Source organism: Ascaphus truei, chromosome 9 (assembly GCF_040206685.1).
Source record: "Ascaphus truei isolate aAscTru1 chromosome 9, aAscTru1.hap1, whole genome shotgun sequence".
In the NCBI taxonomy this organism is placed as follows: Eukaryota; Metazoa; Chordata; class Amphibia; order Anura; family Ascaphidae; genus Ascaphus; species Ascaphus truei.
In genome coordinates this window covers 44,567,906-44,581,186 of record NC_134491.1, presented here as the reverse complement: position 1 = coordinate 44,581,186, position 13,281 = coordinate 44,567,906, and the positions used below count along the sequence as shown (strand labels likewise).

Below are 13,281 nucleotides of genomic sequence, written 5' to 3'. Positions count from 1 at the left end.
AAGATTGACCGCCCTGAGTGTTTACAGTAGGGCGGAAGAACAAAGGACCTGAGTGGTCTGTAAGTGTCATAGTTCACACTTGCAGATAAGGGAGAGTCTACTTCAAAGGAATTTGAGAGCCAGCTAGGCACCCAGGATTAAGAGATAGGCCCGAGATGGTATATAAATGAGGCTCAGCCTATGCTCATTGTCTTTGTGTCATCCTGAGATTGCTGTATGAACTGCTGATCAAGATTTCTGATTATTTCGTCATTCCAATTCCAAGTAAGTGCATATTTTGTCTGTTATTTGTATATCTCGTGTGTTCACCTTTTTCAAGGAATAAATTTTATTTTATCATATCTAGTCGTGTTCACTTCAACCCAGGTATTTTGGTGTATATTATAGCTTGTCATAAAGTTACCGTGACACCCATTAAGTATACTTCAGGGGTTCTCAACTCCAGTCCTGAAGACCCCCCAACAGGTCAGATTTTAAGGATATCCCTGAATCAGCACAGGTGGCTCAATCAGTGGCTCAGTCTTCGACTGAGCCACTGATTGAGCCACCTGTGCTGAAGCAGGGATATCCTGAAAACCTGACCTGTTGGGGGGTCTCGAGGACTGGAGTTGAGAGCCCCTAAAATATACCAAGAAATGCAACCTCTCTCAAAACTGCTTTGTTCCCCCTCACTAACTGCTGCATCATTTCACACGCCATCACTTTGAGTAGCTGAAAGTAGTTGTAACAGCAAACTGAACTCTCCCCTGCACATGCCACAGTGGCATTCAGAGGGTACACTTATTTTTCTGAAGACCAAATATAGACCGTATAAAAGGAGCTCAGTAGCTACTAACTGATTACATGCATTTTCTCCAGTGGCATTATACATGTTGCAAAGTGAGACTGGTGTTTCAGGGTGTATGACAATTATATTGCCTTTAAGAAATGACAATGCTTTTACATCCAATAAACAGGCATTCAGTCAGCTTTAAGCAGTCTTTGGGGGGGACTTGCTGCTGTTAGAAGCACATAGTAAATCTTTTGCTTCATTTAGACTCCTAGGATGATTGGGAATTTCAGCATTTACACCTCATCTGTTATGGTGAAGGGATATGCCAAGTTCAACACTGAGTTGGTAATATATCGATTTGTTGCAGGTTGTGAAACATTTTAATGGACCCAACATTTTTCTCATAGATATAATGGTGTGTACAGAGCTTTCCAAACCTCAGAGGCCTTTCTTCAGTCGATTAAAAAGTATCACATTTTGTGACAAATCCAAACCTCCCGTGTCCTATATGCCTGAGAGGCGCGTGAAACCTGCATATTTCTGTTTCGGAGATCCTGTAAGTTGCAGGGAATTATGGGGAGGTATATCCCCCTATACGGTGGGTTCGCAGGGTTTGGATATGTAAATACCACCACCATAGTACACATCTGGTTTTTGGTTTCAAACAAAAGTTGCCACTAAATATCATTAAATTACCCTGTATTGATTGTTCAAACATTGTAACATTTCAACAGTTACTTGCCCCCTCTCCCCCCCTGTAGCTCTTTCAACCCACTATAAAGGGGCCTCACCCTGTATTGATTGTCACATAACAGGGGTCATATAATTACACCAGTAATATGATTACAGCTGGTCTTCATAAAGGGATATTGATCTCAATATGTCTTACGCAAGAGGTGTAATTTAATATAGGATCAGAAAGCTCAGAGGGCCCTTAAACAAATTAGATCTGGCATTAGGGGGACATTCCAGACGCAGGAATTCAAAAAGAGGTTGCTTGGCAGAACTTATGTGAAAGGGGACCTTTTTTTAAATGTAGCTTATTTTGTATAATTTGATGCAGTTATGGGAGAAGGCCATTTAGTGACTATTTCAAAACTATTATTTTTCTGTAAAGCAATAATGGATATATACATGTACTGCAGATCTAATCTGTACGATCAATATTGGACACTAATAATGTGTTATAGGGGATTTAGGCGTACACAACCTTAGCAAAAGCATGTGTTATAAATCTTTTAGCCCCTATAGAGTTGTTGAACCTTGTAACTCATGTCAGGGTTATTTGTTGAACACCCTCCGAGCTCGGGAGGCTAATTGTGGAGGCGGTAAATCATGTTTGATGAATTTACACAAGAGCCAACTATGTTAATTATAAAGCAAATGCTCATATTGAATTTCCTTCAATAGGTGTCTATTTCAAATGATAAAATACCATGTGTATAATTTCCACATCTTAACAAGAAACACAGATATGTTCTTGTATATTACATCATATTTATTATGTGGTATTACTCTCATAATCATATAAAAGATGGTTGGTAGGAGAGAATAGCCTAATAATCAAACTGGAAATATTACCTACAATAAAGGTTGTTACAGTGTTAGCAGCAAATGTACTTACATTTACAAATATAAATTTGGCTGTATATTGAGCAGAGAAATAAACACCATTATAATCTTGGCCCTCTGTAAATTGCTTCTGCCATCAATATAACATTGTGTATAGTCATGCAAAAAATGTCTACGTAATGTATACCTATCTCTATATAACGTCTGCAATACTTTGCTATTTATATATGTTTACTGGCATTTCCCATAGCGTTGGTAATACTTACATTTTGGCTTTGATTCTTCCTTCTTGCCCTGATACATTCCATCACTGTCCAAACCTATTGACCATGTGTGATGAATGAAACAGATAATGTGATGTTTGGATGTGTAACTCCTAAGGGAGAAAGACCTAGGCTTTAAACAAGGAGGTACATATTGTATGTCTTCTGCATTCATCTCTGGTCTTCCAATGCTATACCCGATGAAAGTCCAGCACGAACATGTCCATGGCAGGAAATCACACTAAAGGGTGTGCAAAAAAGGTGGAGAAAACGGTTTCAAACTACAGCTACACAAGTGTCACCGTCTAGAAGAGGGGCGGCCAACTCCAGTCCTCATGGGCCACCAACAGCTCAGGTTTTCAGAATATCCCTGCTTGAACAAAGGTGGCTCAATCAGTGGCTCAGTCTTTGTGGGTTTAAACATATTTTAGATTACTTCAATCTGTCCCCACTAACTGGGGCTGCTCGGAGCTAAACCCCATTCTTTTCAGCTCTGGGGCGCCCTCTGTCCCTGAGAGGCTTAGCAGGGACATTACTGGTATTACTTTTTGTTTTATTTAAATGGGATTCTAATGGCTGTCCAAAAAGAAGCCATAGTGAAGATTTTGCTCAAGATTTGGCATCCATTTTGTTTCCCCTAGGGGGAAAGAATGTCCCCCCCGTAAATTCATCAGTAAGTATCACAGGAATGGGGGTCCCCAGAGCTGAAAACAGTGTGATTCCAATGCTGTGAACATAAAAAGGGGGTTTAAAAAAAAGGCGTTTGGTGAGATTGCTGCTTTAAAAAATACACAGAAGTATATTGCAATAAATTATGCACAAGTTAATCTAGTTATTAATAATTAAGCACATACTACTTTGAACATCGATAAATGGCATATAGTTCTATTTAATGCTATGTGCATCTACAGTACTAGTGCTCTGTGATTTACCTCTCATTGTAACGTCCAAGCCACTCAGAAAGACACAGGTTGTTTTACATTTTGTAGAATTTCCCTTCCCTTTATCTTTTCACCCTATCACGTACTTCAGGGGTACTCAACTCCAGTCCCCATGTAGCAAGGAGATATATATACCGTGTGTATATATATATATATATATATATATATAATATATATACATGCATACACACACATTTTAAGTTATGGTTGGTAAAAAAGGCAACAAGAAACCTCCACCGTATAGGATTAAGCATATAGCAAATAAAAAGATCACTTGTGAGCACATTCACATTTCTCAGACAGGTCTGCAACCCTGCCTTTCACTATTATCACCTAGCATACAGTGCTTCCACTCCAGCAAGGGATTCTGGGAAACCACATGCAAATTCAAGGGACAAGACTACCGTAGCCCTACGCGTTTCGTTTAAAAAGACTTTCTCAAGGGGTATTTATTCACTTTCTGGACTATATGCCTTATTAAAGGCAATTGGAACTTTGCAACCGCTATTAGCGGCAATTGTGGCTGATTACACCCATGGAGAAGCTTCTGTTTATCCAAAAGTGAAAGCGGAGCGTCATCACGCAGATATCGCGAGATTTCCAGCCGAGGAGCAGGAGAATGTTAGTGGTGTAAGAGTATGTGTGTGTATGTGTATGTATGTGTAGAAATATAAATTTATAAAGTGCCCACAGTGTATACAGCGTTTTGCAAATGGTTTGTGTGGGAGTGTATACCAATGGTGTGGGTAGGTGTAGGAATGTAACAGGGTGTAGCATTACTATTAACGTGTGTAGATACTATGTGGTCCCTATTGGTATATAGGGATGGAATTACGTAGAGTATTTCTATGTGTAAGAGACAGCTGTGTGTGTGTATATATATATATATATAAATATATATATATATGTATGTAAAGGTATCAGTACTGTGTTAGCCGAGCTTCAATAATAAAAAAATAAATAGATGATACCGTTCTGTGGCTAACGAAATGCTTTTATTTGTGTGAGCTTTCGAGATACACTGATCTCTTCTTCCGGCGATGTTACAATGAATGAAGCAAGCAAAGGGTTTACTTAAAAACAGTGTCTCTTGGAATGTTATCTGTGCTTGTCCTTCCCCCGGTGTGGATGAGATTTATGGCTAGAGGTGTTAAATGGTTCCTGAAAGAAAGTGATGTAAGAGTGTGTGTGTGTGTATCTGTGTGAATATAAATGAATGGAGAGCCCACAGTGTATACAGTGCTTTACATATATATATATATAGCGCAGTATGTATGGACATGGACTTTAGCACTCATGGGAAGAGAGTTCTCTCATGTCAGTAGTGACTCATAAAACTTCGGTCTCGGTTTAGGCCATCGCTAAGTTTCCCGAACAGTTGCATAAATTTGTATTCATGCAACCGTCTCTCTTTCGGAGTTCTAAGATTACCTTTGAGTATGGCCACCTTCAGATCGTTCATCTTATAGCCAGAGTCAGAGAAATATTCGCAGACAGCACTGTCTCTTGTTCCTCGTGTGATGCTGTGGCGATGCAGATTCATTCTCTTGTATTGTATTAGCGCCATAAATGTACATAGCGCTTCACAGTAGTAATACACGTGGTAATCATAAAAATAACAAATAATATAAATAACAGGTCATGGGAAAAAGGGCTTCAGACATAAAAGTAACATTAAGTAACAGGAGTCCCTGCTCCGAGGAGCTTACAATCTAACTGGTAGGTAGGGGAACGTATAGAGACAGTAGGAGGGAATTCTGGTAAGTGCGTCTGCAGGGGGCCAAGCTTTATGTATCATGTGTCCAGGATTATTCACAGTGCTATTCATATGCTTATTTAAGCAAATGTGTCTTAAGGTGGGTCTTAAAGGTGGATAGAGAGGGTGCTAGTCGGGTATTGAGGGGAAGGACATTCCAGAGGTGCGGGCAGTCAGTGAAAAAGGTTTAAGGCGGGTGAGGGCTTTAGATACAAAGGGGGTAGAAAGAAGACATCCTTGAGAAGAACGCAAGAGTCGGGATGGTGCATAACGAGAAATTAGGGTTGGGATGTAAGGAGGGGCAGAAGAGTGTAAAGCTTTAAAAGTGAGGAGGAGAATTGAGTGTGAGATGTGGGATTTGATAGGAAGCCAGGAGGGGAGACGCGGAGACAGATTTAGGAAAGAGTAGAGTGATTCTGGCAGCAGCGTTTAGGATAGATTGTAGGGGAGACAGGTGAGAGGCAGGAAGGCCAGACAGAAGGAGGTTGCAGTAATCGAGACGGGAGAGAATGAGGGCCCGAGTCAGAGTTTTAGCAGTCAAGTAACAGAGGAAAGGGCGTATCTTTGTGATATTGTGGAGGGAAAAGCGACAAGGGAGAGATAAGAGCAGATCTTGGATAGAGCTTTGTTCTAAATACCAAGAGTATGGAGAATGTGAAGGAGAAGAGGGTGATCCACGGTGTCAAATGCTGCAGAGAGGTCGAGTAATATGAGCAGAGTGTAATGACCTCTGTCTTTGGCAGCATGGAGGTCATCAGTTATTTTAGTGAGGGCTGTTTCAGTAGATTGAGCAGTGCGGAAGCCAGATTGTAGAGGGTCTAGAAGAGAATAGGTGTTGAGAAAGTGTAGCAATCGAGAGAATACAAGACGTTCAAGGAGTTTGGAGGCAAAAGGCAGGAGGGAGACAGGTCGATAGTTAGAAGGACAGGTAGGGTCAAGCTTGCTGTTTTTGAGTAATGTATAATGGTTGCATGCTTGAAGGAGGATGGAAAGGTACCAGAGTAGAGGGAAGAGTTAAAAATATGTGTGAGCATTGGGATTATAGTAGGAGCAAGAGGTTTTAGGAGATGGGAGGGAATGGGATCAAGAAGGCAAGTGGTAGAGGGAGAAGAGGAGATCAGCAGTGACACATCCTCCTCCGTGATAGCTGAAAAAGAGTCAAGAACTGTCTCTTGAAGTGTCAAGACAGGACTGTCTCTTGTTCGGCGTGTGATGCTGTGGCGATGCAAATTCATTCTCTTGTATAGCCCCTGTCCCATCTCACCTATGTAGTAGCAGCCCCCTGGGAATTTCATGCACATGATGAGGTACACGACATTGCTGGAGGAACAGGTGAACCTTCCTCTGATTTTGTACTCCCGATTCCTGTGTGGTATGTGTATTGTGTCTGCTGTGTGGAGCATTGCGCAGGTTTTGCATCTTGCGTCCTGGCATGATCTTGTCCTGCATTCAGTTGTTCTGCTGAATACTTTACTCCTCACCATAATTTTCTTGAGATTATGAGGTTGTCTGTATGATAATAAGGGTGTTTCAGGGAGGACCTGTTGCAGTCTTGTATCTTCATGGAGAATGGGTTGTAGTTCCCTGGCTATCTTGCGTAGGGCTTCTAGGTGTGGGTTATATGTTACCACCAAAGGTACTCTGTCGCTTGTCTATTTCTGTCTGTATTCAAGGAGATCAGTTCTTGGAATTCTGGTGGCTTTGTGGATTTGCTGGTCTACAATTCTGTGGTTATATCCACGGTTTATGAAATCCGATCTCAAGGCTGTAATCCGCTGGCCTCTGTCTGCTGTGTCGGAGCATATCCGGTTGTATCGTATGGCTTGACTGTAGATGGTTGCATGCTTTGTGTGTGTCGGGTGGAAGCTGTTGTCCCTCAAATAGCTGGCTCTGTCTGTAGGTTTGCGGTAGTCTTCTCGCAATCCAGGGGGAGCACGGGGAGTATAAACACAAAAAACAACACTCTAAGTGTAGATGTACCAATAATAATAAAAGTCCCCAAGTGAAACTTGGCCCCTATGAGCAGCCTACTCACAAGAAGGTGGTAGTACTCAAGCAGAGGTAATCAAGGGCTGACCGTGGATTTCAGGAAATGCAGAGTTGCCCCTTCACTAGGGGAATGTGACCTCAGTAAGAGTGAAATGAACACACACAGCACAGATCATAAGATTCCAACAATTTAGAAAACTCTAAAAAGTGCACACTTACAGTGTTGCAGATAAAAAACAGCATGTAAGCTATAATAAGCTTTTAAATGACCACTGGGAGACAAATGCCGCCTCTCACTGCACCGGACCAAACAGGGAAATCCGTCTGGACCCCTCGCTGGTATGCTGGGTTCTCTGGATGCTCTGCTCCGTCGCCGATTCCCGGATGTTGACATCACTTCCGGTTTCACTGCTGCGGTGTAGGCTGGGATTCCTCTCTCCACAGTCGTGTCACAGATGGGCGGGACCACTCTACGCGTTTCGCCAACCAATGATTCGGCTTCTTCAGTAGTGTACCTCCCCCCTCACTAAACAAGCCTTATATGCTAACATCAATCTAAAAATAATCAGTGCTATGTGCTATCACCTGAACACACCTGCCTTACGATAGGCTACCAAAACAAGGGATATTAATTAACCACATAATGAATGATGAAATTTATGTAGCAACCCATCTAAACTTGCTCACATAGGCATTGCAGAAAAACGGGCACTGTTTTCCTTAATGGGTCAATAAATTTAACTGACAATGTTTGACAATTCTAATCTATTAATATTAGATGACTTATACAGGGACCACAAAAAAACACTTGTTATAAAGTACAAAAGATACACAGAATATTTTTACAGAATAATTTTTACACAAAGTATTATTATCCTAAAGGGACATTTTAAAGGGACCAATACAGATATTAAACAAAAAGCTTGATATAGCGGTAAATATGCAGACTTATTAATCCCTCAATATTGCCAGGGAAGAAAAAAAGGGGGGGGAAGGGAAAGGAGAGAACAATATTAGTAACATATTCAGCAAACAGTACATCAGATCACATTCAGAGAAAAGGGGCAATATCAATTTCTAGATTTAGACCTCTAGGAGCCATTGTCTTCATTTTATGGATCCAAAAGGTCTCTCTTTTCCTTAGCTCCAGGTTTCTATCTCCCCCTCGCCAGTGTTGTTGGACATGTTCAATCCCGATAAATGTTAAACCGGTACTATCCCCTTGATGGAATTTAGCAAAATGATTGGACACACTATGTGTCTCCAATTTCCTTTTAATGCTGCTCAAATGCTCCAGGATCCTTGTGCGAATTGGTCTTTCGGTTTTACCCACATATTGCATCTTACAGGGACACTCCAAGAGATACACTACGTGGTCCGTTCTGCGTTTAATGCACGAATCAACCTGGAATTTCTCCCGTTACATTTGAGTAAAATTCAACATACGGTAATTCTGCACTGACATGCCCTGCATGTTTTACACCCAAAGAAACCTTTGCTTTGTTGTAACCATCCATTGCTGATTTTCGTGGATCTGAGTGCACTAGGTGCCAACTTGTTTTTTAAATTAGATACTTTTCTAAATATTATACTAGGTTTCTCCGGAATATTTGGTCCCAAAATAGGGTCATTTCTTAGAATGTCCGAATGTTTGCTGATAATAGATTTTATATTTCCTGCTTCCCTATTGTAACCGGTAAGAAAGGCAAAATCAAACCTACCATCCCTTTGGGTGGTTTTTGGTTTAGTTTTTAATAAATCCATTCTATTCTTTCTTTCTACCTGTTCCATAGCCTTCTCCAAAGGTTCTTTTTGATATTTTTTGTCTACAAATCTCTGCTTTACCATATTAGCCTGTGATACAAAAGATTCACTCTTAGTACAATTCCTCTTGATACGGGAAAAATGATCTGCTGGTACATTATCCATCCATTTTGGCAAATGACAACTGGATCTTAATATATAGTTGTTTCTATCTGTATCTTTGAAGTATGTTTTGGTCTTGATCTTACCATCATCTATATATATTGTCAAGTCCAAAAAATTAATGAGCTCCTCGCTAGATATGCTTGTAAATCTAAGATTTCTATCGTTTACATTTAATGTATCCAAGAATCTTTGTAAAGATTCTGGACCCCCTTTCCAAACCAGGAACACGTCGTCTATGAAATGGCGCCAGAGGACCAGGTCCGCTCCCGGTCCCTCCTCAGACCAGATGTTTTGGTCTTCCCAAACTGCCATAAACAAGTTTGCGTAACTGGGGGCGAACCTGGTCCCCATCGCCGTTCCACATTTTTGAAGATAGTAATTATCTCCGTACCAGAAAAAGTTGTGACAGAGAATGAACTTAATGCCATCTACAATGAATTTAGCCTGAACATCAGGAAGATCTCTATCTCTCTTTAATATCTGTTGAATGGCTTCACAGCTTTAAGTATGTTGAATTGATGTGTAAAGCGAGGTCACATCGCACGTTGCCATCAGAAAATGTTGTTCCCAATTAATTTTATTCAATTTATTCAAAATATCTGTAGTCTCACGTAAATATGCTTTTTGTTGTACTACATATTTTTGTAGAAATTTATCAATGTATAATGAAAGGTTTGCTGTAAGGGAGTCAATCCCCGAGACAATAGGTCTGCCTGGGGGATTGACTACACTTTTGTGCACCTTGGGAATGTGGTAGAACACATACTAAAGGCTGTGAAGCCATTCAACAGATATTAAAGAGAGTCCCGCCCATCTGTGACGTCAACATCCGGGAATCGGCGACGGAGCAGAGCATCCAGAGTCCCCAGCATACCAGCGAGGGGTCCAGCCGGATTTCCGTTTGGTCCGGTGCGAGGCGGCATTTGTCTCCCAGTGGTCATTTAAAAGCTTATTATAGCTTACATGCTGTTTTTTATCTGCAACACTGTAAGTGTGCACTTTTTAGAGTTTTATAAATGGTTGGAATCTTATGATCTGTGCTATGTGCGTTCATTTCTCTCTTACTGAGGTCTTATTCCCCCGGTGAAGGGGCAACTCTGCATTTCCTGAAATCCACGGTCAGCCCTTGATCACCTCTGTTTGAATACTACCACCTTCTTGTGAGTAGGCTGCTCATAGGGGCCAAGTTTCACTAGGGACTTTTATTATTATTGGTACATCTACACTTAGAGTGCTGTTTTTTGTGTTTATACTCCCCATGCTCCCCCTGGATTGTGAGAAGACTATCTACATTTCTGGGGAAGAGTGAAGACAACCCACCCGGAGGGTAGAAGCAGGGGGGTGACACCTTTATTGTTTTATATCACTTGATTATTCACTTGTTATTATATTTCAATCATCACATTATATTTCACTAGTAAGCACTTAAGTGTGTTAGCGCCCTTCTTAATCACTTTTATCACATGTAGGTTTGCGGTATACAGAAGTCTGTAGTTGGTTGTTCTTTATAGTAATGGTGGTATCTAGGAAGTATACTTCGTCTGGGGAATGGGTGAGTTTGAGTTTGATGGTTGGGTGGAACGTATTGAAGTTCTCATGGAACTGTAGGAGGTCCTGTTCACCAGAGGTCCAAATCAGGAGGATGTCATCGATGTAGCGAAGGTATGTAAGGGGTTTCAAGTGACAGGTGGAAAGTCACTTTCCAGTTTTACGCAGAACAGATTGGCATATTGTGGCGCCATCCGAGTGCCCATAGGGGTCTCGGTTGTCTGGAGGTATGTGTCATTTCCAAATGTGAAGTAGTTATGGGTCAGAATAAATTTGATGCATTTAGTCACTGTCTCTGTGAGTGACTCCTGCGGTCCCAGAAAGTATCTGCAGGCTGAAATCCCATCTGTGTGGGGGATGTTTGTGTAGAGTGACTCTACATCCATGGTTGCTAGTTGTTTTCCTGTTGGGAGTGGGCCAATGGCATTAAGTTTATTGAGCAGCTCGGTGGTGTCCTGCATATAGCTGGGTGTGTTCCTGACAAGGGGTTTTAGAATGCCTTCCACCCAGCCAGAAATATTCTCAGTCAGTGTGCCAGATCCAGAGATAATAGGGCACCCAGGGTTACCCTCTTTGTGAATTTTAGGGAGCATGTAGAATGTGCCAGGTTTTGGGTTAGCTAGTATCAGGTCCAGAATTTGTTCTCTTGTGTGAATCGGGAGTGTTTTAATGATCCTGTTGAGTTCTCTCATGTATTTTTTTTTGTAGGATCCTCCTGCAGTTTGGTGTAATACTTTGCATCAGAGAGTTGTCTGTGCGCTTCAGGTAGTCTGTGGTGTTCATTATGACCACTGCTCCTCCCTTGTCCGCAGGTTTGATTGTTATGTTGAGGTTGGCCTTTAGTGATTCAATGGCTCTCCTCTCGATCAGTGTCAGATTATACGTTTGTGTGTATATATATATAGCCTGCAACAGACCTGAAATAATTAATGCCCAAGTCAGAAAGTCAAGTGTATAGTATACAACACTGCTGAAAGCTGCAGTTCAGTCTTTTTTTTTTCTTTTTTAAATTCAATAGTTTCATGTGGGCAATCTCTAATTACCTAAAGAACTGTATAGCTGCCAGTCAATTCGTTCTCCATGTATTGATCGGTGAAATTTGGCAACATCTTTAGATATGGCATATGTTTTTCATCTGCTTCTGTCAGTCAGTGGAAGCTCATGAATATTCATGAGCACTCCTGCATTGACATGTGCAAGAGGGAGGACAGGGCTGACAAAGGGGTGTGCCAGGGCTTCTGACAGGACATGAAGGGGCAGTGCCTTAGCAAATGCTTGTTAAAATAGAATACAAGAAAATTGGTCTTTCAAAGTTGTTTTTTTTAAAACAGAAAATGCTAAAAGTATTTTTTCTTACTACAGAACTGATTTATTAAAAAAAAACACACACATGCAGGATATTGACTGAACTGAAGCTTGAAGGTGCTGGGGATAAGAAATAAATAATAACGAAAACAAGAAAAGAAAAGTATCCCAACTGAAGCACTCAGGCATACAAAAAATCAAATTTATTAATAATGTCACATGAAACAATAACAGTATAAAACAATCCAAAGTGTCCCTGAGTAACAAAAGAGTAAGCTAACGGCTCACTAATTCAACCCTCTGAAAATGACCTGAGTGGGCACATTAGCAAGATAACCTAGAGGTGTGGAGGTGTCAACATTTCACTAATTGACCCTATGTCATGGAATCTGCGACTTTAAAAAGATCAAGAGTCAGTCTTATTGTTAAGCCCCCGGACGAAGCAGGTGGCGAAACGTGCGCGTCAGGGCTTATGTCTGTTTGTACTCCCTCTGTCCCTGGGTTTGCTAAACCCCCTTCTGCTGTGGAATCACTTGATGTACCTCTGTGACACACATGCTTGGCTCTGGCTAAGTACTTTTTTCACTTACTTAAGGATTGACACTGTATTTTTACTACATGCATTTTTTCCTCACGTTTTTATCCATCTTGATGCACAGGAGTTAACACTCTGCTGCTATATTTTCCTCAATCCAATCCTATCTGTTAGGAATATCACCTGTCTCATTGTGTGCATGTTCTCAGTGTTGATGTGGTAGTGGTTTATATACTGCTTAACTTAGGGAGGGTCATTGTCATTTGATATGTGTGTGTGTGAAGTCAGAGTGGTGGGAGGCTGATCACATGCCTCCACACCTCTAGGTTATCTTGCTAATGTGTATTGCCCACTCAGGTCATTTTTAGAGGGATGAATTAGTGAGGCGTTACCTTACTCTTTTGTTACTCAGGGACACTTTGATTGTTTTATTTTGTTATTGTTTCATGTGACATTATTAATAAATTTGATATTTTTGTATGCCTGAGTGCTTCAGTTGGGATACTTTTCTTTTCCTGTTTTCGTTATTGTGTGTGTATATATCATATATATATATATATATATGTAGCCCTGTTCCCTATGGGCTCCCAGTAACCCCCCCTCACCTCCGCAGGTGTGCGCCAGGTGCCGGCGCGGCATCGGGGCAGCGGCTCCATCGCCAAGGACTCCCG

General features: G+C 41.2%; 1 protein-coding gene across 1 annotated transcript in view; it reads left to right on the top strand.

Annotated features, from left to right (window-relative positions):
* Positions 1–207: 207 nt before the first annotated feature.
* Positions 208–13,281, top strand: part of SPATA7 (spermatogenesis associated 7) — an 87,918-nt gene continuing 74,844 nt past the window's right edge. Inside the window, exon 1 of the mRNA XM_075614594.1 lies at positions 208–264. Coding sequence (XP_075470709.1) covers position 264 — 1 coding nt within the window. The 5' untranslated portion in view covers positions 208–263. The remainder of the gene's footprint in view (positions 265–13,281) is intronic.